The sequence below is a fragment of the Microtus oregoni genome, unplaced genomic scaffold (genome assembly GCF_018167655.1).
Source record: "Microtus oregoni isolate MIOR12 unplaced genomic scaffold, Mior012 000024F_ref0000369, whole genome shotgun sequence".
In the NCBI taxonomy this organism is placed as follows: Eukaryota; Metazoa; Chordata; class Mammalia; order Rodentia; family Cricetidae; genus Microtus; species Microtus oregoni.
Window position 1 is genome coordinate 25,141,499 of NW_024543083.1, and position 26,787 is coordinate 25,168,285.

Genomic DNA, 26,787 nt, shown 5'->3' on the forward strand with positions numbered 1-26,787 from the left:
TGAAAGAGATTAACTCAGTTCTAAAGTCAGTTCCCAGCAGTCTGGCCTCAGGGATGCTGGTTGGATGGAGAAGCAGAATGTATCCTCTTCAGAGTTTATCTTCCAAGCCATCAGTCATCTTTTCTAGTTTGGCTGCCACGGCCCCAGCCAGCTGTGCAGGGGTCTCTGCCTCCTCGAGTTTGTCAGTATGAATCTTTAACTCTTCCTCTTCTCCGGCAGTGCCTAGATGGTCCTGCCCATCAGTGTGAACCATTCACCCGGCTCGCCACGGCAGAACTGCCAGCTTACCTTACCCTTCCCATGGATTTCAAGTCTCCTTCAACAATCCTAACTACCAACTTTCAAGCCACCTTTTCTGCACTGAGCTCAGTTTCTCAGAATTCGGCTCCCTGGAGCTTCATCCTGCATCTTTTAGAGCCAAGTTTTCAGTGACCTTCGTACCTCTCTCACTGGCAGTAACAGCTTTTCCCGCTTCTTCCAGCTTTCCAGGACAGGGCAAGGTGAACCGGAAGAGTCCAGGTCCTCTTTAACCAGATGGATCCTACAGTTCAAGGAGACCACCTCACCCTGAGCCTGTTTCCTTTCTCCCCGCTTCACACTGGAGGTGTCCCACTCACCTTTCAGAGGCAGAGTCTGGGTCCTGCACTAACAGGTGGATGGCGGTGATCCACCCTGGGTACCCACCCAGCTGCTTCTTGACCTCAAGTTTCTGCCTCCTCTGTTTCCCAGTCAATGGCTTTTAACAAGTTGGGGGATAGCTCGACCTCCCTCGTTTTCAACACGATATGAAAATGCTGTTTCACTGTGCTATCAGCTGCATTTCTTACATCGGGCACAACCATCAACTCTTTCCAAACACGATGCTGGGAGAAAGTGGGGGAAACAAGGACTAATTCGCAGGTTGCTAGGACTATAAATCGATACGGCCTCCCGTTAAAGCAACTGCAAGCAAGTGATGCATCAAAATTTAAAATGTACGTATCTTTGACAGCCTTTCCAAGCCTAGAAACGGCTGCAGTTCAGAGGCACATGGCAGTGTCGACAACATGCTTTTTAGAATGGAAGAAATAAAAACTGGAGGGCTGGAGACAGTTTCAGCTTCTCTATTCTCTCTGAAAGGGTAACAGCTGTGCAGGAGACACAGTTCAGATGAATGAGGGCATGCTGCTGTGACTTGGCCTTGGCTTCAGAGTCTCCCCAGGGTTCAGTACTGTGGTCTTGGTCTCCAGTGTGGCTGTGCTCTGGGGTAATGGGGCTGTTCAAAGGTTCATGTCCTGGGAGGTCCTTAGGCCAGGGGATGCACCTTGCACTTGCCTAGTGTGTGTAAAGTACTGAGTTAATCCCCACGGCTGCAAAACAATAAACAAGTGAAAAAGAAAAAAGAAAAAAAGGAAGAGGACGTGTCCATAAATGAGAGAGTAGTCTTTAAAAAGTTCAATACTCATAAAACGAGAACACTATAGGCAAACCTAAATACAGAGGGATCACATAATCTCTAAGACCTACCAGGAGAAAGTCAATGTAAAATAAAGTTACAATTGTGTTAAAAAAAATCTTTTACAGATAAGTTGCTTGTAGAAGCATGCACGTACATACATATGTCTAATCTGTACATGCAGAAATTACCTCTGGAAGAACACAACAAAGCCACCACAGGGGGCTCCTTTAGGAAGAGAAATGGGGTTCCAGGAGCAATGGAAGATCTTTTCATTGACTATATCTATTAGAGCAATTCTTATTACTTTAATAAAATATCTGAGCTTGGAAAACTTTATAGAGAAAAGTGGTTTAGACACTTAGGGGTTCTGGAAGTTCCAGGTCATTATCACCAGCTGGATCCTGATGAGGAGCTCACGGGAACAAAATCCCAAGGGCAGGATCCTGTGCGAGAGGAGGGACAGACAGGGAGCCACCGAAAGATGGGTGTGAGCGCCAGCCTCTGCAGCTACTCGGTCTGGCAAGAACTACTAGGTCCTAAAAGAACTACATTATTCCCTTCAGCATCCCCTGACCTAAGGACCTCCCAGGACTCAAACCTTTCAAAGGGAAGAGGGTGGCTGGGAGAACCTGTCCTCACTCCGGAGGGGCTGAGAAAAGGCACATTTCCCGGTGCCCTGAAGACAGTACCATGGTAAGAAGAAAACATCAGAGCTCAGCAGAGGCAGTGGGAGGACAAAGCAACAGATTTTTTTTTTTTTAATGAATACAACAACAAATGAAATTAGGAGTCTAACCCTAGGGCTACTGAACAAATTCACCTCCAGATGTGGTAAGAATGAAGTGAGATAAGGCGGGAAGGTGGCTCAGTCAGTCACGTGCTAGCCACACAAGCATGAGGGTCTGAGTTCGAATTCCCACTACCCACATAAATTTTTAGTCGCAGTAATACACGCCTGTAGCCTGGGCACTGCAGAGGCGGGAGGATCTCTGAGGCCCACTAGCCTGCCAGCCTAACCAAATCAGTGAGCTCCAGGTTCAGTGAAAGACCGATTCCAAAGCTAAGGTGGAGAGCCAATGAAGAAGACAGCTGGAGTCAACCTGAGGAGCACATACACACACACACACACACACACACAAAAAAAAAAAAAAATATTAATTTAAAAGAATGTGAAAGTTTAAAGTAAGCATGGCTTATAAAAGTACTAAGGATAAGATGGATTGTTTACATTTCTATGAATTATAAGCTATTGCAAATGTTAGAAGATATAGGTTACACTCATAATGTACACCAATTCCTTGCTGCCCCTTAAGTGACAGCTCTAGAAAAACAGAAAGAAATCCATCCTCACTTTTGCTTAAGTTACAACTTAGCCAGTAGACACAGAAAACATTCATACACTGCCCTTAACCCAAACAAATCAGCTTTCCCATTGACAGGGACGATGCTTGTCTGAGAACCTGCTAATACATGAAGTCAGACATACTGACCAGTGGAGCAGAACAGACAGGTGCCTAGAAAAAGCCTCCAAGGTCACACGATGGGATGCTCTTCTTAGAGGCGGGCCAGGTGATTAGGAGAAGCAGTTCCTTAAAAGGATTTCACTGCAATAGCTTGGCTCTAAAATATCCTCCACTGTGTTTGAACACTTGGGCCCAGCGATGCTGTCTGAGAACACACACACATGAGGACGGACACACACACACACACACACACACACACACACACACACACAGCCATGAACTCTACCCTGCTTTCCCCATCACGATGAACTATAACCCTGCAAACCATGAGCCCTCCTTCTTTAGGCTGCTTCCATAAACTTCTTTTAAAAGAACCAGAGGACTCATTTAGCTTTTGTGGACCAAGCTTTCTCTGTCCCCCTTTAGCCCTGCCATCAGAGTAGGAACACAGGCAAGCTGTGAGCGAGTGGGCTGTGTTACGATAAAACCTCACTTATGAAGACTCAAATTTGAACTTTATAGCATGTTCAAGTCACTGGGGGAAAAAAGAAGCAAGGTATTTTCAGTTTAGATGATCTTCAACTACAGAAACATTCAACTTTTTAATCTGGACTAATGTTTAGCTCAATCAGGGAACCAAGTGGTGTTATTTTAACCCAGCAAAACAGAAAAAATAGAAACTAAAGACATTCTCTCCACTGGCAGTCCTGCATCCAAAAGCAACTTTGTTCCTCTACATTGGGGTGACAATCATCACAAGAGATCAACACATTGAGGACTTCATCACATCCTCTTGCAATGTCATTCTTTAAACCGTGATTTGGGAACTGCGGGGCAGTTCCTGCCTGCCACATGTGGCCTAGCTCAGTCTCCAATGCTGTAAGAAACAATACTAATGTATTTTATATATCCAGGTCTGTCTTGTACCAGAAGAGCTTAGACAATTTTTATAAAGATAAAGGCACAGTAAAGTTAAATAATTTTAATATTTTTGTACCCAATTACAAACCTGAAATATTTGAACTTTTCCTTTCCTGTAAAGGCAAAGTTTTATGAATTTATGTATAGAATCATTTCAAGTGGCCTCCAAAACTATTGCATAAACTTCAATTTCCCGCAGTCTGCTTCTGTTTCCTCCCAGAAGGGCCATTAATAAAGAGTCCTTGTTCAAAAAGAGTATTTACAGACGTCTGAGGGTAAGGCTGGATGCATTTGTTTCAACTCAGATAAAACCGCGGTGGAGCTCTTTATATCTCAGAATTAAATATCTTTTCAGTTCATAACATGTCATCCTTTATGCCATGATTTCATAAACACGAATACGGGAGCTTTTCAATAAAATGCATAAATAAACACCCTTTCAGGTAGCTGACCCTAAAATTCTCAAGATAACTGGTTTTCCAACTGAGTCCTCATTGTCCTAAGACCAGAAAAGGAAAACCAGTTTTCCTGTTTTTTTAATCTCCAAATTACTGGTTAGCTTAGAATGATTTAATCACGAAGTCGCGAGACTTCCTTTCTTTACTTGTGAAAATGGTGGTTCTCCCCACAGCTAGTTACCACCTCTGGGGGAAGCGATGACCTCGGACATCTCCCTTTCCACTGCAGTCTTCTTCCCTTCAAAGCCGGCATCAAACGCCAGCGGACGGATTGCTTATTTCTCAGTTAAGCATAATCCAGGGCCTTTTACAGCTGACAACTACGATTATCCTTAGAGTTTAAAAACTACCATCTTGGCCGGGTGTGGAGGCACACACCTTTAAGTGCAGTACTCGGGTGGGAGGCAGAGACAGGCAGATCTCTGTGCGTTCAAGGCCATGCTGGCCTACAAAGTGAGTTTCAGGACCGCCAGGGCGACACAGAGAAATCCAGTCTCAAAAAAAAAGGGGGGGGCGGGGGGAGGGAGGGGCTACCGTCTAATTAAGATATTCAAAATGTAATTTAAATATTTGACCTTAAAAATAATGACTTTTTTAAATCACTGGGACACACATGGGCAAAATCTACAGCTCCATTGACCAACATGTACGTGAGCACGCTCCTCCTGAAACGGACTCTCCGCCGGCCCTTCCAGAATCCCTCACGAATGATGTCACACTATCACCGCAGGGTCTGCTCTCAACAGAGCTAGGGCAGAGGAGAACTGCAGGGAGAGGACAAAGCGCTCCTCTTCAGGGAGTGCTGGATCCTAGGAGGGAGACTTAAGCCACTCCTCACCACTGTGACCCCGGCTTCCTCAGTGCAGCCTACTTCCCGGTGCTTCTGGGGAGACAACACGTGCACACGGATCCACGTCCCAAGGCAGGGCTTAAGGCAAGCGTCTGGACTCTCATCCAAATGGGCCCGTCTGTGTTCTCTGCTACCACCACTAACTTAGGAAAACACTGCTGAGTGCAAAAAGCACAAAGAAATATAATTTAAAAAATCATACAACAGAATCAAATAACAATTCTGAACTGTCATCAGGAAGGAGTTTGGTCAACTTTTGACCAGATGGAGGAAGAACTGAAAACCACAGTAGGGAGAGAGGAGATAGCATTGTACGGGAAAGAAAGAAAAAGACTATTTAACAAGTCAGGAAATTTCAGGTCAGTCGTGGTTTCTCCAGGCAAACCACTAGGCAGGCTTCTTTTAGATCACAATAGCAAATCCAGTCAGACCAGTAGCTAAAATACTCAACGCTCGGCTACCCTGACAGAAGCCAGCAAGCCTCGCCTCATTTGAATAGTATTTTAGGAATGTGGCGCTGAGTCCGGGACTGTTTGCGTCCTTCTTCCTTCACCACAATTATGGTCAAGTGGTAGTTTATGTCATAGGTAACACACACATCTCTGAAGGAGGACTATCTGAAGAACCTAATTAAATCCATATTTGTCTCCAACTCCTTTTGAGAGGGAAGGTTAACTTTTCCAACTGTTGCTCATAGCAACACAGGGACAAAAGATTTTTGCATGCACAATCAAAGCGGTTCATTAGAGTTCACAAACTTGGCTCTCTAAGGAAGGAGATGGTAGAAGCGCAAGGAATACTGGACGCCCCAAGAGAAGCAAACACGTGGGACGATGCTCAGTTACCACAACACCGAGAAAGTACAGTTTGTAGCAGGAAGAGAAGTGCGCTTTCTCTTCAATCACCCTTCTAAGAGGGTCCCGCCAGGTGAGGCTCACAGGATATGCAAATAAGCGAAACACTGGACACCCCGAGCTTCTGCCATCTGTGACCTATAAGGGCTCTTGACTGCGGATCCAAATCTAAGACAATTAAAGCAGACACTAACATGGCTGACATAACAATATACTGGCATGACCCACCCCACCCCACCCCACCCCACCCAAGATCTAGGACCAATTACAAGCGTCAGGGTAGAGAGGAATTCCAATCAAGGTCTGTGATTCACCATCTGGAGTGGGACCCAGGCTGGCTCACACCGCGGATCACATCAGGTTTACCACTGATGAAGAGAGCTGCACAGGAAAGTAAGGACCTGGAAGCAGCCTCGGCATTCTCAGAAAAAGGTCGGCTCCCTCACAGAGGCAGGGAGGGCACAGCCTGGAGGAGACGGAAAGTGATTCCTGAGCCTAGGCAGGAGGAGGCCACCATCCAAGGGCAAAGGGGTTTTAGAACCAGATGACAGGGATAAAGAGGATTTACAGCTCCTCAGATCTCAGCCTCTGCAAGAAGCTAAAACACTGCAACAGGCAGAAGCGACAGACTGAAATGAAGCTGCTTTTGCGCACTAGTACACGCAGGGGCTCTTGCTATGTCCTGAGGGGGATAAACAGATAATGCTGTGCAGGATTTCACTAAGTGGTACCTACCCACTCACCTGGGAAGATTACAGAACAAACTCAGACGGCAGTGGTTCAGCCAGAGGAGGCAAACACGGCACACATGACAGAAGCTAGCATCAAGTGGAACAATTAAAGTCCTGCGAACTATGGACAGCTATGCTGGGAGATGTTTCACACGATGAAATTTAAATTAAGTCCTATAAAGTAGCTATGATTCCCAAGTCCCAGACAGGAGGGCAAAGGCCATACAAGGAGTAATTTGTAGACAGCAAGTGGCCTTGAAGTCGAACACATAAACCTAGTTCCGCCAGGCTTTCGGAGCTTTGTGTCCTCAGGACAAGCACTTAATCTTGTAAATTGAGTTCCTAAACTGGGGGGTGTATTAACTTGTTTTTTTCTTTTTAAATCTTTTTCCAGATATGGCTTCTCTGTATCCTGGCTGTCCTGGAACTTGTTTTGTAAACCAAGCTGGCCTGAAACTCATAGAGATCCACCTGCCTCTGCCTCCCAAGTGCTGGGATTAAAGGCATGCGTCACCACCACCGGGCTTTAACTCACTTTTATAACATGAAAATACTCAAAACTGGCTCTAACTTTATTTAAAAACAGGTCTTGAGGTTCAAGGTCAAGGCAACTTCTACTTAGCTCTGGTGAAGACCTCGTGGTGGGTGGCATCACAGTGCAGGAAGCCATATGGGCAGGAGTGTGGCCAAGCTGGTTCCCTCTTAAGTGGGTCCCTCGTAAGAGAACTTTGATCCTTTCTGCAGATAAGCCCCCAAAGACCTACGACATCCCCTGAATCTATAGAGGACAAATTCAAAGCTCATTCAAACCACAGAAGCGGGTGGTAATGAGCCTATGAAAGGTTGCATGTGTCCAGTAAATGACGAGTTTGCTGGCAGGAGGACACTAAAATCAACAGCGAGCAAGACATAGTGCCTGCATGTGGAAGTCCAGTTCATCCTTGTCATCTAAAGCACAGCACTTGTCAGTGAGGATGAGATGGGTGACGATGAAAAACATTAAGCCATCTTGCCTAGAACAGTTTCAAAATACAAAGACACTAGAACATGTCTCCAGGTCTCCAGCTTCTCTACTACAGCAACTGCTACATCTGTTTGAGAGAAGGCAGCAGCATAGTAGGGCCTCCTAAACCAGAGGAAATGTTCTCTATCTGCACACAGGGCTACTGCACCTTAAACTATGGCTAGGGAAACCCCAGCATCAGTTGTCCAGTTTCATTTCCGTGAGTTCTGATGTAAACAGTCACACTTGCCTAGAGGCTCTCATGCCCTGAAGCCCTGGCCTGGGAGCTCCCTGGCCTTTTCTCAGGCCTTCACCATTTAGTCTCTCCCAAGATCTCCAAGTGGATGGAAGATCTTAAATGTAGATCCTCAAAAAACAAAGGACTTCCCAACTCAATGCAGCACCTAATGACACCGCTGTCACTTCACCGTGGCCAAGGTGAAGAATAAAGAAAATTATTTTCTTTGCCCTCCCCAAACTAGAATATAAAAATCTATGAAAATAGGACCTTACTTATTTTGTTCAGCGCTGTGTCCTCGTGATCAATGTGCCTGCATGGCAGTTTCAATACGTTTGATGAGTTAGTTCATGCATATGTGCAAGACTGACGATGGGGTCATGCCAGCTGTACTAACAAGGGGCAAATGGTTGCACCTTGAAAAAAATCTAGGAAAAGACCCTTGAAATGCTTGTGTCTCATTGTTATGGGTGCAGTGCTGTACCCTGTGGGGACAGGTCATCGAAGCAGGAGCAGAAGGGGGGGTCCACACACAAAGCAGGTCTCTGTCTTCACGGGCACGAATGAATTTTAGGAAATCATTAGTGATGCAGACTGCAGGAGTGCTCGTTACACATGAGACACGAGGAGACCCATCAAGAATGCATCTACGTGCATCCAACAGGCATCCCGTCAGAGCGCAGACAAGACCAGAGGCAGACACCCACACTGGCTCTGGGTATCCATAGCAAACCTGGGCACTAAACCCGAGTCTGCCAAGTCAAATTCCAGTTCACATTTTTACTGTCTTAAGAGAAATATTATAAATTCCACCACTCAGCAGAAATGAAGGGAGCGAAGAGGAAAGTGACCATAAGATCTGTTTCAACCAAATTCAAATTCCCTGAAAATGGGGACAAAGGAAAACATGCAATTGGGCCAGGATTGCTGACCACCCAAAACCTCACCTGGGGCAGGAGGGGGACAACGGAGTCCGCACAACCATTCTCCTCACAAGTTCAAAAAAAAAAAAACCAACTCTTATCCACACGCAGAGGAAACCGCAGGGTTAAAGCTTTACACTAAATAAAATTGTGTGGCCTTCAAATCTGCAGTAAAAGTTGCCTACCGTGCTTAAAATTTTATTGAGGGTCACTGCCACTTAATAAAACAGCCTGCTTATAGAACATAGAAACATCAATAAAATACAAAAACAAAACAAACAAACAAACAAAAACCACATTCCATGGTCCATTAGCTAGGCAGCATTTCAATCAGGAATCCACAGCACAACTCTCTGTAGCTCAGCATTTGCTACGGGTGCTCACATTCAGAACTCTTAACCACCACAGGCCGTGAATATGAAAGAAAGAAGCCTCTGCTCACACGGAAGCAGTGAAGACTACACTTCTGTAACTCCTCAGAAGCTATGGGGTGAAGAACCAGTCCCCAGAGACTGGTTTGCTAACCTATACTGGCCCAGGAAGTTCTATTTCCAAACACTCTCACTTTTTTTTTTTTTTAATGTGTGAGTGTTTTGCCTGCAGTCTGTGTACCACATGCATGCAGTGCCCTCAAAGACCAGAAGGGGGCATTAGATCCCCTAGGGCAAGAGTTACAGACAGTTATGAGCTGCCCTATGAGGGCTGGGACTTGAACCCAGGACCTCTGGAAGTCTGGCCAGTGCCATCTCTTCAACCCCCAAATATTCTCACAATTTACTTTTGGTACTATGAGTTATTTACTAAAAGTAGGGCTAACAACACATGAACAATTATTCACAAAACAAAAGTAAATATAGTGTATCAGGGGATGCCATTGACTATAACAAGTTTCAGCTCTCTGCATAGTAAGGTTAATACATGGGATTATTTTCTGTCTGGTCATCATCATCAGCTTGTGAGCATATAAATAATACCAATAGTAAATAGTGCCATAGTAAAGTTAGTATCTCCAGAGCAAGAGGAATACCCTTGCAAGTGGGAGATCCTGAGCTCAATAGCCACAACTCATATGTCTTGGTTAGGGTACTACTGCTGGAAGGAAACACCACGGCCAAAGAGACTTGGGAAGGAAAGGGTTTAGTCAGCTTACACTTTAGCATTGCTGTTATCACTAAAGGAAGTCAGGACAGAAACTCAAACAAGGCAGGATCCCAGAGGCAGGAGCTGGTGCAGGGACCATGGAGGGCTGCTGCTTACTGGTTTGCTTCCCATGGTTTGCTTAGCCTGCTTCCTTACAGTAACCAGGACCAACAACAGCCCAGGGATATCACCACTCACAATGGGCTGGGTCCTCCAGCATCAATTGCCAATTAAGAGAACGCCTTTCAGGCCTGCCTACAGTCCCGTCTCACATTGCCATTTTGCTAATTGAGGTTCCCTCCTCTCAGATGACAGCAGTTGGTGTCAAGATGACATAAAACTCTCCAGCACACGAGCTGAAACACTGTATGTGTTACACACTTGTAATCTCAGCCCTAAGGAAGCAGAGACAAGAAGGTCCCAGGAACTCAGAGCTTCAGGCCAGCTGAGAGATCCTGCCTCAAAGGAGGTAGATGGTATTTCTGGGGTGACAGCCAAAGCCGCCCTCTGGCTACAGACACACACACGTTCATGGCACATCTATCTATACAAACACACATGCATGCATCTCACACACACATAGTTAAAAATCTAGTATGTCCATATATCAAGACCTAATACTACATTTATGCCTCCTACAGTGAACTGCTATTGTGCCTTTAAAATTTGCTATTTTTTGTTGGATGGTTTCTGTGGTGCTATCTTGTTTGTACTCTAACAAATAAAGTTTGCCTGAAGATCAGAGGATGGAGCTAGCCACTAGTTAGCCATAGAGGTATGAAGGTCTGTACAAACCGACAGGAAGTGATATGGCTAGCGAAGAGAAGACTATAAGGCAGGAGGAGACAGGGGCTCAGACCTTTTTTGGCTGAGGAGTAATCAAGTTAAGAGCTGACTGGGGCTTGCTCCTTTGTCTCTCTAATCTTTCAGTATTTACCCTGATATCTGGTTCCGGGTTTTTGTTATTAAGACCATTTAGAATTTGCACTACATTTGGTGCCCAACTTCAACACATGAATTCACAAAAAGCCACTTGCCTGTGGCTTTGCAGTCACTGGCTCATGTTGGCTAGTTTTTTCTCTCTTTTCCCCTAAGCCTCTGAGAGAGTTTGGGATTTTTTTTTTCTTACAGCCTCTTTGCCGCAGACTCCACAGGCCCCAAACTCCAGAGGTACCTGGGTTCCAAATGCCACAGCCAGACTTACCTGCCCCAGACTGGCTGGCTCTGCCTTCAGGTAACTCCTGCCATGCTACACCTACTTCTTCTGCACAAACAGACAGCCCCCTCTCCCCCGAGGGTTGTGGGCATCCCCCAAAACCTCTCCTTGAGCTGCAGCCACACTAGCAGCCCCCTTGATACCCACTCAGGCTTCTGCTGTTATTGCAACCACCACACACTCGACTCACAGCTACATGCTAATACCTAGAGCTGTTCGTTGCCTGTGTTCTCTGCTCAGAGACACTACAGCCTCGTATTTCACCATTGTTGTCGACAGATTTTGTGAGAAAATTGGGAATTCTTAAAGGGAGAAATTAGTCAAAAGAGAGAGGTTTTTTTTCCCATGTTAAAAAATGGGAAACACTATTGAAATGAAGAGAGTTGGTTTTTGCATGATTACACAATGCATAGTTTAAATTTGGAGCCAATTAAATGAAGGGATAATCAACTTAACTGGGATTGACCTAACATTAATTATCATTTTGACAATCTTTATTGTTGGTTTGATAACTCTTGGTTTATCCTTTAAAAAGCTGGTTGATAAAAGTGCCAAGGTACAGGGCTTAGAAAAACTTATTAAAATAGATCCTAGAAATACTCAGAACCAGACAGAGGAATTTAAAGGGGAACCAATCTCAGCCTTGCATTATAAGGTTAGAGTGAGTCAGCCTAAGGTTTTCAAACAACCAACTTTAATTTATCCAGTAACCTCATAGGAATTGCCATATTATAAATATCACAAGGCTGCGCAAGAGCTGAATGGACTCCTGTGGAAATGTTAAGATTTAAGGAGATTCAAGGAAGCGATGGTCTCATGAGGCATGCATTCACCTTTTATGAAGCTGATGTTAAACTCATGGTCAACTTGTAATAGAACTGTCCCTCAAACTGAAGAGACTTAGTTACAGGAGTCTTGGAGTCTGGTCCTCAATTACAATGGAAGACCTGGCAGAAAGAGGAGACTGAGAGAAAGAGAGGGAGAGAGAGAGAGAGAGAGAGACTAAGACATTGAACAATGAAGTAGGGCTAGAGGTATGAAAATCTCCCAAGAACAACTTCTTAGAGAGGGAGATTATGCTAATGTTCAGATGCAATCTCTATATGATGAACACACCCTGACTTTATGCTGTGTAGCAGCTTTGAATGCTTGAGACAGAATTGAAGAAGTAGGAAAGAAAATTGAGTCATTTACTAATGTTATAGAGGGAACAAAGGAAACCTTCACTGATTTCTTACAAAGATTGACTTCAGCAGTAAATAGAATGATACCAAATTCAGAAGTTAGACAATAGTAATTGAATCTCTCACTTTTGAAAATTCTAATGCACAATGCAAAAAGGTAATTAGGTTGTTAAAGACAAGATCTGAGATAATCAGCACCAACTCTCATAACCATGATTGATGCTTGGATAGGAGAGGTGATTTCCAGGGGTTTGAAGGAAAACCAAAAGGTCAAGTGTTTCAATTGCTATAAACAGGGTCACCTAAAAAGGGACTGTAAACAGTGCATTCCTAGAAACAACGCTTTTTCTAAGCATAATCCAAACTATGCCCCTCCCTTCTGGATTATATAGAAGGTGTGGCAAAGGCAGGCATTGGACTAATGAATGTAGATCAACAAGGGACAGTCAAGGTGACCCTTTGCCAAGGGAGGAGGAATACCTTGAAGGGCCTCTCACAGGGCCCCCCCCCCCAGGCCAAATTCAATTCAGTTGTTTCCTGTCATTCTGGAGAAAACTCCTTCCCAGAGCAATTAAAGAACCTAATGTCGACTGTAAGGAATCATACTGTTTTGGATGATAGAACAGCTATAGAAAATAAAACAAAAATTTTAGGAGAAACCACTGAAACTGATAAACGTTAGATTTGAACAAGAAAGTCCAGTGTGACCATTCAATCTAAACTAAATTATATGATTATCAAATGCTTCCCTAGCTGGGCAATAGTGTCGCCCACCTTTAATCCCAGCACTCAGGAGGCAGAGGCAGGCGGATCTTCGTGAGTTCGAGGCCAGCCTGGTCTACAAGAGCTAGTTCCAGGACAGGCTCCAAAGCTACAAAGAAACCCTGTTGTAGTAATAGGAGTGGCAGGGCTGCGTCCCCGGCAACCCTGCCGCCTGCATGGCTAGCTTTAGCTTATGCCCTGAAATAATTACACAGAAAACTGTATTCTTTTAAACACCGCTTGGCCCATTATATCTAGCCTTTTCTGGGCTAACTCTCGCACCTGGACTAGCCCATTTCTTATAATCTGTGTAGCCCACGAGCTGGCTTACCAGGAATGATCTTAACCTGCGTCTGCCTGGAGTGGAAGAATCATGGCGAATCCTTGACTCAGCTTCTTTCTCCCAGCCTTCCGTTCTGTTTACTCCTCCCACCTATGTTTTAACCTATGAGGGTCAAGCAGTTTCTTTATTGCTTAACCAATGAAATCAACAGATTGATATATGACACTCCCACATCACCCTGTCTCGAAAAACCAAAAAAATAAATAAGTAAATAAATAAAAAATGCTTCTCATTAGAACAGATATAACTTCCTAAAAGGGAACCTCCCCAAAGTTAGGGTTGGGGCGGGGGTTTTCTTTTTGTCTTTTCAGGAAAATAAAGGCATCCATGGACAAATGAGGCATCTGAAGAAAAAGAACAAATCATCCAGAAAAAAATGCCCCAAGGAAAAGTAAATTGACCTACGAGTATATCACATTTCAACAGGATAAAATTGCATAAATCTTCCCAAATGTTTGTTTCTACTTTTCTCTACAGACATATAATGCAAATGGTCTTTTTGTAGTCCCAATTCAGTTAAAACTTAAAGTTGCCTTTGGACTTGGAGTGTGGCTCTCTCCATCTCTAAATCTAAGCATGCTTGTTAAAGTAAAATACAAAATTTCCGTTTCATGTCAAAAGAGCCACCTGATATGGGATAGGAGAAAAACCAAAATTAAGGGACTATTTTATTGCTACTAATCTCATAATTCTGTTTTTATTTTGGTTCTTTCACGGCTTTTCTTAAGGTATAAACATCATCTCAAAATTTATAAGATTAACATATTTATAATATATAATATATATTATATTTTTTGTTATGATATTAATGGTCACATAGACTACTAACTAATTCTAGAAAAAGGCTTCATCTATCTTCCTATACATAACTTTAGGTTTAAATCTCTATCATGTAACTAGGAATTTAGTTTTTGTTACTCTGCAGTACATAACAGTATTTTTTTTAACCTCTTTGAGATCTGTTGCATATGACATTTAGAATGTTTAAGTTTTCTGCAGTGAACAAGACTATGCCTAATAGTGACCTTTGAAGTCCCCAAAAGGAGGATGGATCCCCACAACTACAATTCCACCAGGACTACGATAACACCACTAAGTTAACAAACATCACCTGAAGATGGGCTTTCGAGTAAAAACTACTCAGGACAATTTTGAGGTGGCTAGCTGATATGGTCCAGCCTCACAGACTCCTCTAGCCAGGACCTGAGACACCCTGCACTTCCCCATTGCACAGAGACTGAACAACAAATGACACAGCTACCTCTCCCAGGACTTGACAATTAACACAAATTTTTCTTTTCAGGACCCCCCAAAGATGTCATCGCCCCAGATAATACAAAATAAATTTAATTACACAATGCTCACATTCCCAAGAGGTGGGTGAGTGGTTTTGGTCATTTAGGGGGTTATGAGTATGAGTCATTGTTTAGAGTGGTTCGTTATAAGTTGTTGTAATGGTCAGGGAAAAAGTTGAGCAAAAGAGATCAGATTCAGAGTTCTTGTTTTGACAAGAAAAATGGGAGAATATAGATATGACAGGATTATAAAGTATAGATTATTCTATCTACTTTTAAAAGGCAACTGTTTTAAATATTTCACATTGATATGGATCTTTGTATATTGATACAAATTTGAGATTAATTTTGTTAACATACTGTACATATATTTCTAATCTTGTTCAAAGTATTGTACCTATACAGCTCATTTAACAATGCAATGCACATTTCTAGTCCTTGAAAGTTACTATTATCAACTAATTAGAATATAAAGAAATGCAAGTTAGTAGTCAGCCATGCCAATCAAACTGGTAGTCATATTAGTATGTTTCTGAAATCAAACAGATATATTTTAGATAGATTGTCTTCAAACGCTTCAGAGATCTATAGAAGATGGCATTTAAGATGCTTTAATGACATAGGTTCTTTTCTTTTTTTATGACAATGAGACATGTCTGTTCCTGGCAGCACCAATCTACTTCAGAGATGATGGGCATCGAAGAAACTCCATAGGGAATTTACTTTCAGGGTGACAAAAAGTGTCCTTTCCTGAACTGCTGACGGTATGCTGTCCAAATTGGAGAAGCAGGACACAAAAGAAAGTGATTGCCAAATTTTGCCAGGACAAGGTAGGACAGTCCTTCAGAATATCCTGCTTCACAGAAAAGACTGTCAGATATGCTAGGCCTGTAGGCCAAAGATGGATACTCCAATGTTGCAGAGGAACTTTGGGTGACTGTCCAGGCAGCCAGTTGTTTCTGTCATATCTCACATTTTTTGGAAATTGCTTCCTTGCACTCCCTGCTTACTCAGGTAGTACTATTTCCTTCTCGGGTCTCTGATGGAATTGTAGTTAGAGTTATAGTTTTCCTTGTTACCAGATTCAGAAAAGTCACTAAAGAGGTATAAAGTATATAAGGTTGAGAGACATTAAAAGATAGTTTTGGTAATTTTAGTTAGAATAGAAAGTGAATTAGGCACAACCTTTTGGACTTGGCCCTTTTTTGGCTGAGAAGTAACCAACATAAGAGTTGGCTATGGCTTGATCCTTTGTCTCTCTGATCTTTCAGCATTTACCCCATACCTGGTTCAGGGTTTTTATTATTAAGACCAATTAGAATTCACGCTACTTTTTTTTCCCATATTCCTATGCACAATTCTTTTTACAAGTTTTCTAAGGCCGGGCAAGGTGGTGTGGACCTGCACTATCAGCACTAGGGAAGGTGAAGCAGCAAAACCCAGAGGTCAAAGCAGCCATGAGCTACAGAGGTTCTGTCTCACAAATAAAATCCAATGGACCAATGAGATGCTAGAGAATCAAGCCTGATGATCATAGTGCATTCCCACAATGGAAGAAGAGAACCAACTTACAAACATTGTCCTCCGACTTCCACACTGGGACAGTGGTATCTAAGACTGTGTGCGTGCGCACGTGTGTGTGTGTGTGTGTGTGTGTGTGTGTGTGTGTGTGGTGTGTTACAGATTACAATTCGAAGTTTTCTTTTAAAATAAAAGGGCCTTGGGAGATAGCTCAGAGGGTGAAAAGCACTTGTGCAGATGTCAGGACCAGAGGCTGGATTTCCAGAACCCACATGAAAGCAGGTAGACATGGAGACCACCCAGAATCCTAGGACTCAGGGAAGCAGAGACAGGGTATAACGGCTATTCTTGGTTGTCAACTTGATTACATCTGGAATTAACTAAAACCCGATGCAGCTGGGTTCACCAGTGAAGGATTTTTTTTTCTTGATTGAATCATTTGAGATGAGAAGTTCCACCCTAAACCCATATCTTTTCAAGTGGAATGTTCCCCTTAAATCTGGACCCACATCTTTGATGGCAGCCTATATACAGGACAGGGAAGACGGACATGCCCATTCTTGACCTGCTTGCCCTCATTCTTCCTGGCAAGTTCATTCCTTCACTGGCATTAGAGCCTACCTCTTCAGGATTCCCAAGGGTTGAGTTGCTAGCTAGGCACCTGAAGTTGCTAAATTCTGGGTTCAGTGAGAGACCCTGCCTCAATATGTAAAGCAAAAAGCAAGAGAGGCAAATATTCAACATCAACTTTAGCTCTTCACACACATGCAGATAAATATACAAGTGCACACACAACTAACATGTACATACATGCACACCACACCCACATACAAACACACAAAATTGTCACCATCTTCTTCTGACTTGGAAGTGGAAGCAGAACCTTCAGAACTACACAGAAAGCTGAATGCCAACCTAGGCTAGAGACTGTCTCCAAAATAAATACAGTAATAGCAGTGGTAATAATAATAAAATATATCTGATAGGTGTCTAGTATTTGTTAACTTGCCAAACTAAACCTTGGTTGAGCTACCTGCATACCATAAAAATAATCTCTACTTCAGGTTCCCAGGACAAATGTTGGTTTCAAGCCAACATACAAGGTGACAGACACACAGGATCACCAACTCCCACATCAGCAAGATGAAGTGGTCACACCCCTATGCAAAAAGCCTCGTTTTCTATAGGATTTTACCAAGAAAAGGAAGAAAGCGACACTTGCAAGGCAGAGCAGGGCCTGCAGGCAGCTCCCACCCTTCCCAGTGTACCAGGCTTCCTCTCATTAACTTTAAATACCACATGTCACCATGGCTGGCTGTAGCTGACAACTTAGCAATTTGCAGCTCAAAACAAATAACGTGTTTATAAATACCAGTCTTTCTTGAAAAACCAACTATTGTCCTGAATCTTACAGCAGAATTAAACTGTAAACTGCAGACCATTAAAGTCACAGAAGAAACCTTAGTCATTCAAATATGCCAAGCAACTACTGCTCACTCTGGCAAGCATAGTAGCGAACTGCTGAGAACTAGAAACACTTCTATGGGGATTCTAGGAGACATCATAGTTTGGTTTAACACTTCCTCAAGTGATTAAAAACCAAAGGCTTTTCACAACCCCTCCACAACTGCAAACACCATAATCACTCAGCTAACTCTCAGCATCACTTGGCATCCAGGCGCAGAGCCTGCTGGGAAGGGACAATATGCAGCAACTTATGACCGTGGCAGTATGATTAAGAGTATTGGAGCTGACGGTGGGTTTTCTGCTCTTATAAGTAATTCACATATTTATATTATTCTTCGAAATGCAGCAGCTCACTTCTCTCATTAGTTCTAATCCAACTGGAAAATTGATTGTCTCTGGTTGTTGGTAGCTCAGGGTATAATTTTTTTTGAAAGCCTGATAAGAAACTAAAATAGGAGAGAGGCTCGAATTACATTCTTTCATTGATCTTAGCCTTCAGTTATCTGACCTGAGCAACATCCAGTTCACATCTACCACACACAAAGGGCACACACGGCAGTAACACGGAATTAAGACTGGAGAAATTTACAAGTTAGCCGTGGGTCAGTCCATTTACTTGCTCTGATTTGAAAGGAGCGGAGATTCAGAGTTCTGGGATCCTAAGCATGAGCCACCTGAGACAGGAAAGACGCAGGCTGCTCTGACGTCATCGATGCGCTCAGCGCGCTCCTTCCTCCTCCATTCACGCACCAACCACCACGCAAGCCTCTCTTCCCTTCGAAACTACAAGTCACTCTAAATCTAACCCTAGCAAAAGTTACAGGGTAGGGTCCATCGGTCTTAACATAAAATTGCTTTGTGTGGCAACCTGTAAGCTTCGCTGAACAAAATTATTGTATTTCTGGCTAGCATCCAGCACAAGGATGAGAAGTAATGCAAACCCCTGATGCCTGCTCGCTCGGTCCTCTACTCAAGAGGCCACGAGCCCTTCCCATCGCTTCTCCTGTGTTGAAGGCAGTGCTTTAAAACACCGGCCCATTTGGCCGTGATCTATGGTCCACCATAAATACCAACTGGTGTGGTCAAAGACTGTTCATGGTGAACAAATGAGAGAGAACCCTCAAAATAACATCCTTAGGAAGCAAAGCCTCCAGGAAGCCAACTAACTGGGTACAAGCTTAACAGCAGTGGTTCTCAACCTGTGGGTCTCGACCCCTTTCACAGGGGTCACCTAAGACCATCTGAAAATACAAGCATTTACATTACAATTCATAAGAGTAGAAAATTTAAAGTTATGAAAAGCAATGAAAATAATTCTATGGTTGGGAGTCACCACAACAAGAGAACCTGTATTAAAGGGTCACAGCATTAGGCAGGTTGAGAACCCCTGCTCCAGGGAGTGACATTGTCTAGTACCAGATCCTGACTCCACACTTGACCAGTAGCTTCTCTGAGTCCGGTTCCTCTTCATCATTGTGAGGTAAGAAAACCCTACCTCAGAGAAGTGATCGGAGAATAAAATGACATCACCTCCACAGAGCCTCGTAAATGTGCTGTGGTCTCTATGTTATCAGGGTTTCCCTGAGTTAAGGTGTTAGCAGAAGGCTGGAGAGATGGCTCAACAGTTAAGTGCACTGGCTGCTCTTCGAGAGAGCCCAGGTAGGGGTCAATGCCCAGCACCCACATAGCAGCTCTCAAGCATCCGCAACTCCAACCCCAGGAGACCCTAGTGCCCTCTTCTGGCCTCCAAGGGTACTACACACTCATGGAACAGACAATAATACTATCTGGCTAGGTCCTAATCATGACCTGGGGAAGATCCCTATGAGGATGTGATATTATTCACATTTTAGAGTCCATGCAGAACCTCAGCTCAACTTAGTACATGACAGAGTGGTAAAAGGTCTAGTCCATCCCAAGATTATGTGGGATGCATGTCTGCATCATATGACCAAGCCCCAAACCTTAAAGTACCCAAAACAGGGTCCCATGTTTTAGCTCCAGTACTCCTTGAATGAACTTAGGTTGCTGTAAAATCCCAGCCTCCTCCCACTCACTCAGCATAATTCTCTGTCCAACCAGAAACACTGGATGAATTGTGAACTATCAGGAGCAAAGCCCTCACTCTTAACGGAATAAAAATAACAATAACGATGACAAACTCATTCCAACCACTTTACTTAAGTGACTTTAAAGATCCCAAACAGCCAAGGATTCATGGTATCTCAAGTCATTTTTCTTTTTTCTTTCAGGTTTTGCAATCTGATCATGCAGAAGAATCCACAAATTCCCTACTGGTCTGGGTAACATCTCTCTTTCCATGTTTGCCGTGTAGCAAAATTAACAAGAGTTAGTGATGACTCCAAGTATCTACTCTAATCAGTTCTAACACTCAGTAGGAGGACTCGCTGCTTCCTATTCAGTTACACGAAAAGAAAACATGTCACAGCGGCTCAATTCACAGAACGTTTCTTAAAGTTCTCATACCAAAATCTAGAAATATTCCAAGTAATTCAAATGTGTATCCCCACGTAATTAAAGGCCTAACAGCTGCGAGGAAAACGGGAAAAGAGAAGTCAACTTAGTCACAACTGTTCGTCGCCAGCATAGTACTTGGGTCCCCCTTTCCTAAAAACGGCATTCCTAGTAAGTGACAATCCATTCCAGCTAAACGCAAGCGGCATGCGGGGCCTGTGGAAGAAGCCGTGATATGGAGAAGCCCAGCCATAAAACTTGGCTTTCCCCTCTCTTCACCCAGCCGCTGCACATTCTTAGAATCCTCTTTAGGAGACGAGGGGCAGTGACGAGACATTTGTGAGCTGAGGCAGCAGCGGGTGTAAAATGCCTAGAAAGTACAAGCACGTGCTGCAGCTTCGGCTGCAGTTAACCGGAAACTCCCGAGTATCCGAGAGCGGAGAGAGCGGCTGCACGCACAACTGTAAAAGTCAAATATTTATACAGCTGCCTCACAAACCGCTGCTGTGTGCACAGCATCGGCACCGACGTTAACTATCTGTTAAGTAGTTTCAAAGTGCAACAGCAGAAGTACCAGGCTTGGGGCCCGAGGTTTACTGCAACTCCTATGCGGGGAGTGACGGATCACAACTTTCATCGGGCCAGCGATGGCCCACGGGGCTGTGGGGAGGTGGGGCCTGGGCACAGGTGTCTTTCCCAGCAGGAGGGAAACCTAAACCCATATCTTCATGGATAATTTAACAAGGATTGTTCCATAAATTTATGCGGTCCGGGACTTTCTTATAACGGCTCTTTAATAGCTTTCAAATACAATAGTCCTCGGAAAAGAGCGATTGGGAGCATCAAGTAGAAAAACATTTCTGGTTCAAACTAAGCCGGGAGGGCTGTTCAACAGAAAAGCACCTGAAAAGGCTTTATAACCCCACCACCACACTGCATAAAAAGTCAGTAACACTTTTCAGAAATGGTAAAACTTCAAATGGCAGGAGCATCCCTGAGGATATAATAAATTTACAATGAGGAACTAACCTGGCATGGTGGCCGGCGCCTGTAATTCCGGCATCGAGGAGGCTGAGGCAGGGGGATTGCTGTGAGTTTGGAAGCAGCCTGTTACATAATGAGTTCCAAGTCAGCCAGCCTGAGCTACATGCAGTATGAGGGTCTAGAAATATAAAATAAATCAAAAAGGAGTAGAGTTTTCAAATTTACTAGTAATAGTGTTCCTTAGTAATTTTTTTTTTTCTTTTTCTGATACAGGGTCTCCCATAACTCAGCCTGGTCTTGAACTCAGGATCCTCCTCCTTCTCCTACCTCACACGTGCTGAGTTTATACAGATGTGTGACACCATACTGCGCCCTCCTAGTGGCCTTCTAACACCTTTAATTCTAAGAAATGCTCCTCCTCAGAGTAAAATGCAAGTTGGGGGACAACATTTTGGGAGGTCCCACAAAACTTCATGTCTGTCTGCTTCAGATCTCCAGGTAGGAGCAAAACGCTTGTAAATTGAGAGACCCGTGCAAAATCAAGCTCAGCTCAAGTCTGGGCTCCCCTTAGCCCAGTTCTGTCCCAGTGTTCATTCCACTTCAACAAGAAAATCTAACCAAGCTATCGGGTGAGGAGTAACAGTAAAAAGCAAAATTCTCAATGTGCTTAAAATTCGAGGGGCAAAGCTACGAAGGTCTAGCCAGGAGTGGGGCCCCTCTTCACGTTCCGGACCTAGGGCAGGGATGGGAGTGCGCCCTCGCAAAAGCTTGCAGTCAAAGCTCAGGAGTCAAGGATGGCTGGAGAGATGCCACAGGTGGCCCAGATGGCCAGTTGCTCACTGTGCACTTAGGCCTCCGGGAGGCCCCGAGCCCAGAGTGCCTTGCAGAGGTCGAAAGGTGCCCTCTGCCTCCCTCTGACCAACTTTAAAGCACACGGGAGGTCTTAAGAGGACTCAAGTATCCCCCACCCTGAGCCGGTTAACTGGACTCCGGGTGTCAGCCCAGAGCACCAATCCAGCCCTTCCCTTGGGGGCAGGGAGTGTCTACAAGTCCCGGAGGGGCGTGGGGAAGGCAGTGGGCAATGGGGCCCAAGAAGGGGCGCCTGGCGGGCAGATAGACACAGCCACGCTTAGGCCGGCCGTCCCGCGCCTACCCCAGGGACCTCAGGGGTGCAGGGCCGGCGACGCCCCACGCCCCACGCCCCCCGCGCCCGCCAGGTCTCCCAGACAACAGCCGCCGCCGCACTTCCGAGGCGGGTCCCCGCGCCCGGCCGGGGCCCGGCTTCCCACCTGTCCCTGGGGTCGATCCAGCTGGTCCTCCTGGTGTTGTGATCGATGTAGAAGACCTTGCCGTCGTAGTCCCTGGCCTCCTCCCAGCCCCGGGGTAGCGGCAGCTGCCCGCTCCCGGCCCTCCTAGGCATGGTCGGCGGCCTCGCCGGCGAGCGGCGCCTCCATAGGGACCGGGCCCTGGGCGCGGCGGGAAGGCGGGTACCGGCGAGGGGCGTGCAGGGCGCGGGACGCGCAGCTGGCCACGCGCGGAGAAGCCTCGGGAATCCCTGCTCTCAGCCCTGCCGGGGATCAGTCCACCATGTCTACTTCGGAACAGGCGAGCGAGCCCTCCTCCTCCTTGCCGCCGCTGCCTCCGCCTCTTCCTCCTCCTCCCCGTCCCCCTGTGGCCGCCAAGGGTCGCGGCGCCCAGGCTGCCCCGGCCGACGCCGTCTGGGCTCGGATCCGGGAAGCTCCGCGGTGCAACGGCCCGGCGGCGACTGGCCTCCTCATTTGCGTGCGATTAGCATAAGTCCCGCCTCCGGCCCGCCCCGCGCTCGCCTCATCTGCATGCACATTCCTCGCCGCCACATTCCAGAGCTTAACCCTGCAGCTGCCGGGGTGGCCGCGGCGGGACGCGGGGCTGCAGGGCGCTTGGGGGAGGGGAGGGGAGGAGAGCGGCGAGACCAGGTGGGAGGCGGGAGGGCGAAGGAATGCACTGCTCTCTCCCTGCTCTCCACCCCGAGTTATCTCTCCTTTCGGCCAGACCCTTTGGGAATTTCGAGTTTCGGGACGAGAAAGATGGCAAAAGAAAAGTCTGCAAGCTTCTCGACCTCCTTCCGTCTTCTAGGGAAACCGCAAGACTTTCGAGAGGAAAGGGTGGGGAATGCTGTCCTGGGAAGAAGTCCCAACAAACAGCAAGGGCACAGAAACAACCCCCACGCCGCGCCCCGTGCCTTGGCGGTTCCCGGCGGTGGGGAAGTGTGCAAAAAGCCCTGGGAGTGTGTCCGGGGCGTGTCCGGGGCCGCGGCGACCACCGAGCCCTCGGCTGGGAGTCTGGCCCGCGATGACCTCACCAGGGACCTCGCGGGCCTCGGGGAGCAAAGTAAAGGCGGGTCTCCGATCCGTGAGCGCCGCGACACGTCCGCCCTAATGGCCCACGGGGAAACTCCGGCCTGATCCTAAGAAGCGACAGGGCCATCCCGGCCGCAGTCGCAGCCACTCGCCACGCGCGGGCCCTGGGGTTCCGAATCACTCGCGCCTCTCCGCCGCATCGGGGCGCTGAACCAGCAGGGTCAGGGCCCTCTGCATCTGGAGTTCCAGCTGGCTCTAAGTCCAAGGGACATGGCCGCGTCCAACATTCTAGTCCCTTCTTCCAGCTGTATGTCCCGGAAAGTTCCCCACCTCAATCCCAGCCGGGGCGATCACCCCGCAGGAAGCCCAAGGCAGTATTCAGAGGCCACACTTGCCTTGATTAAGGGTCTATCTGGTATGAGATGTAGATATTCTCTCATAAGCATTTATTTATTTAGCTATTAAGCGCTGTTCGGCGCTGAGTGGGAACCGGACATCAGACTCCTAAGGAGACAAAGCCCTGGAAAATCAAGACACTGAGCTTGCAATGTCCCTTGTCCTTCTGGGAGGGAGGCTTTCTGCGCCAAAACCTTTAAAGCCTGCTGTGCACCGCCACCCTTGTTATTATTCTTCCGCGTCTCTGAGCAGATTATTTTGGAATGGTAACACCTTAGGAAGAAAGGCCCCAAACCCAGTCATTCCGTCTCTTAGTGTGAATTCCCTTAACCCTACCTGCTAATATAACAACAATGTAATAACCTGCTAATGTAACATCTCATTTTGTCAGGACTTCGCCTCAGCCAGGACATTTTCTGTGTCGAGGCATTTGCTGAAGAAGTTGAGCATAGAACTAGACAGTAAGGGCCTAGACTTGAAACAAGCTTCCAGGGAGGTGGGAATCTTAGGAATCAGGAAGAAGCAGTTTGTGCATGAGCAGAAATCTGAAATCCCCCAGAAACTAGAAAGCCAGAGAGAAACAGAGGTCCCCAAGAGAAACTGCTCAGTTCATCTTTCTAGGTCTTCCCCAATAAGGCCAAGGCCTCTGGAAACTGGGCTTTGTGTTTTTGTGAGGGAAGTATCCACTCCCTAACCTGTATTCTGCCTCAGCCCGTTAATCCGGAGATGACCAGTCAAAGTCCTAGTCCTCAGGGGCCTGATGCATCCTGGTGGGTAGCAAGGGTGCTGGTCTAAAATCAACTCTTACCCTAGTGATGTGTGAGTGTGTACACTGACTGTCCCATTCACAAGGCCGAAATGTAATCAGCAACTAAAACCAACAGTCCTACTTTGAGTCTTGCTTAGTGAGTTTCTCCCTTCCCCTGAAGAATTCTAAAATATTTATTGGCCTAGCGTGTGAACACTTTAGAACTCAAAGGTAAAGTAGCTCCTATTGGTGTTAGAGTTGTTGAGCCTGCTTACCGGGATGAATTCCACACAGGAGTCCTCCATATAACTAGGTTTGGGAAGCTCTCGGCTAAATATTACTCAGTTTCTAAAAAGTCAGTGAGGACGCCAAGTGGCTCACAGCATTCGGTGGCAGTTATTGTCCCATTAATCATCAGAATTCAAAAAGAACCGCTAAATAGACAAAACTTTGAAGCAAGAAGAAACAGGCTCACTTCTGATGATTGGGCAAAAACAGCTTGAATGACAGAAAGGAGGGCCGCAGCTCGCGGGCCTTTTCTGTTTGAATCAGGTTCTGAGTTCATGTAATCCCTTTGGAGACGCCCTAAGGGTTAAACAATGAAACTTCATTTACATTCATATCTGCGAAATGTACAGATGTACATTTCATATCTGCGAAATGTCCGCTTCTAGGAACGGCACGCTTCAACTTGCTGTGAGCTTCAGATGATCCTGGACCAGGAAAGGTGGGCAGACAGCATTGGGGATGCCAGAGGTTACCATGACTGACCACCAAGGAATCTATTCGCTGGCCCTCAAACGTACTTTTTCCTGGTTTTATATATCCACCAGTGCTGATAGTCTGTTGAGATGCATTACAATACACAAACTAGAAAGGGGCAATGTATAACTGTAACATCAGCAGCTAGGAGGCGGAGACAGAAGAGGCCTGAGCTGAAGGCCAGCTTTGGCTACATAGTAAGTCAAAACTACCTTGGACTACAGGAGACTGTCTCCAAAACAAAACAAAAAAAATAAACAAATTGCCGGGCGGGTGGTGGTGCACGCCTTTAATCCCAGCACTCAGGAGGCAGAGGCAGGCGGATCTCTGTGAGTTCAAGACCAGCCTGGTCTACAAGAGCTAGTTCCAGGACAGGCTCCAAAACCACAGAGAAACCCTGTCTCGAAAAACCAAAAAATAAATAAATAAATAAATAAAATAAAAAACCACAGACACAAAGGGATATAGCCCCGGTGCTGAAGTGCTAAGCCAGCAAGCCCTCTGCTCAGTCTCCAGCACGGTATAAAATCCGATGTGGTGTCACACGTTTTAAAAGAGGGCTGGGAAGATGGTTCCGTGGGTAAAAGTTCCGCACAAATGTGAAGAGAGTTTGAATACTCGGGATCTTCTTAAAAGCCAAATCCTAAACAGGGTGGAACATCTGTAATCCCAGCACTCCTAAGGAGGAGAGTGGAGGGAAGGGTCTTGGATCAGTTAGCCTGGCCTACGTAGAAGAAAAAACAGCAAAAAGACTGTCTCAAATAAGGTGAAAAACAGAGACCTACACCCAAGGTTGTTCTCTGACCTCCACACACGTGCCCATTTTCACACACAGGAATGTATATATTAGATATTATACATTATATAATTTATATATTATATATAATATGTATATATGTACATACACATACATATACACACATATGTGTGTATACACACATACATACACACACACAAATAAGGAAGCACATAAATATTATAATACTTCAAAAATTGTGATTACATCTGAATTTGAAACAGGCATAATTTGAATCCAGCAATCCTAGTGTGTGATACCTATGGAGTCTAAAGATCCCAAAGATGTACAAGGGGGGCTGGAGAGATGGCTCAGTGGTTAAGAGCATTGCCTGCTCTTCCAAAGGTCCTGAGTTCAATTCCCAGCAACCACATGGTGGCTCACAACCATTTGTAATGAGGTCTGGTGCCCTCTTCTGGCCTGCAGGCATACATGTAGAAAGAATATTGTATACATAATAAATAAATATTAAAAAAAATC

The 26,787-nt window shown here is 45.5% G+C and overlaps 1 protein-coding gene across 1 annotated transcript in view; it reads right to left on the reverse strand.

The window, feature by feature from the left end:
* Wwc2 (WW and C2 domain containing 2) overlaps nucleotides 1-23,004 on the reverse strand; it is a 167,998-nt gene extending 144,994 nt beyond the window's left edge. The window contains exon 1 of the mRNA XM_041673724.1: nucleotides 22,556-23,004. Within this exon, the coding sequence (XP_041529658.1) occupies nucleotides 22,556-22,686 (131 nt within the window). The 5' untranslated portion in view covers nucleotides 22,687-23,004. The remainder of the gene's footprint in view (nucleotides 1-22,555) is intronic.
* Nucleotides 23,005-26,787: the final 3,783 nt, after the last annotated feature.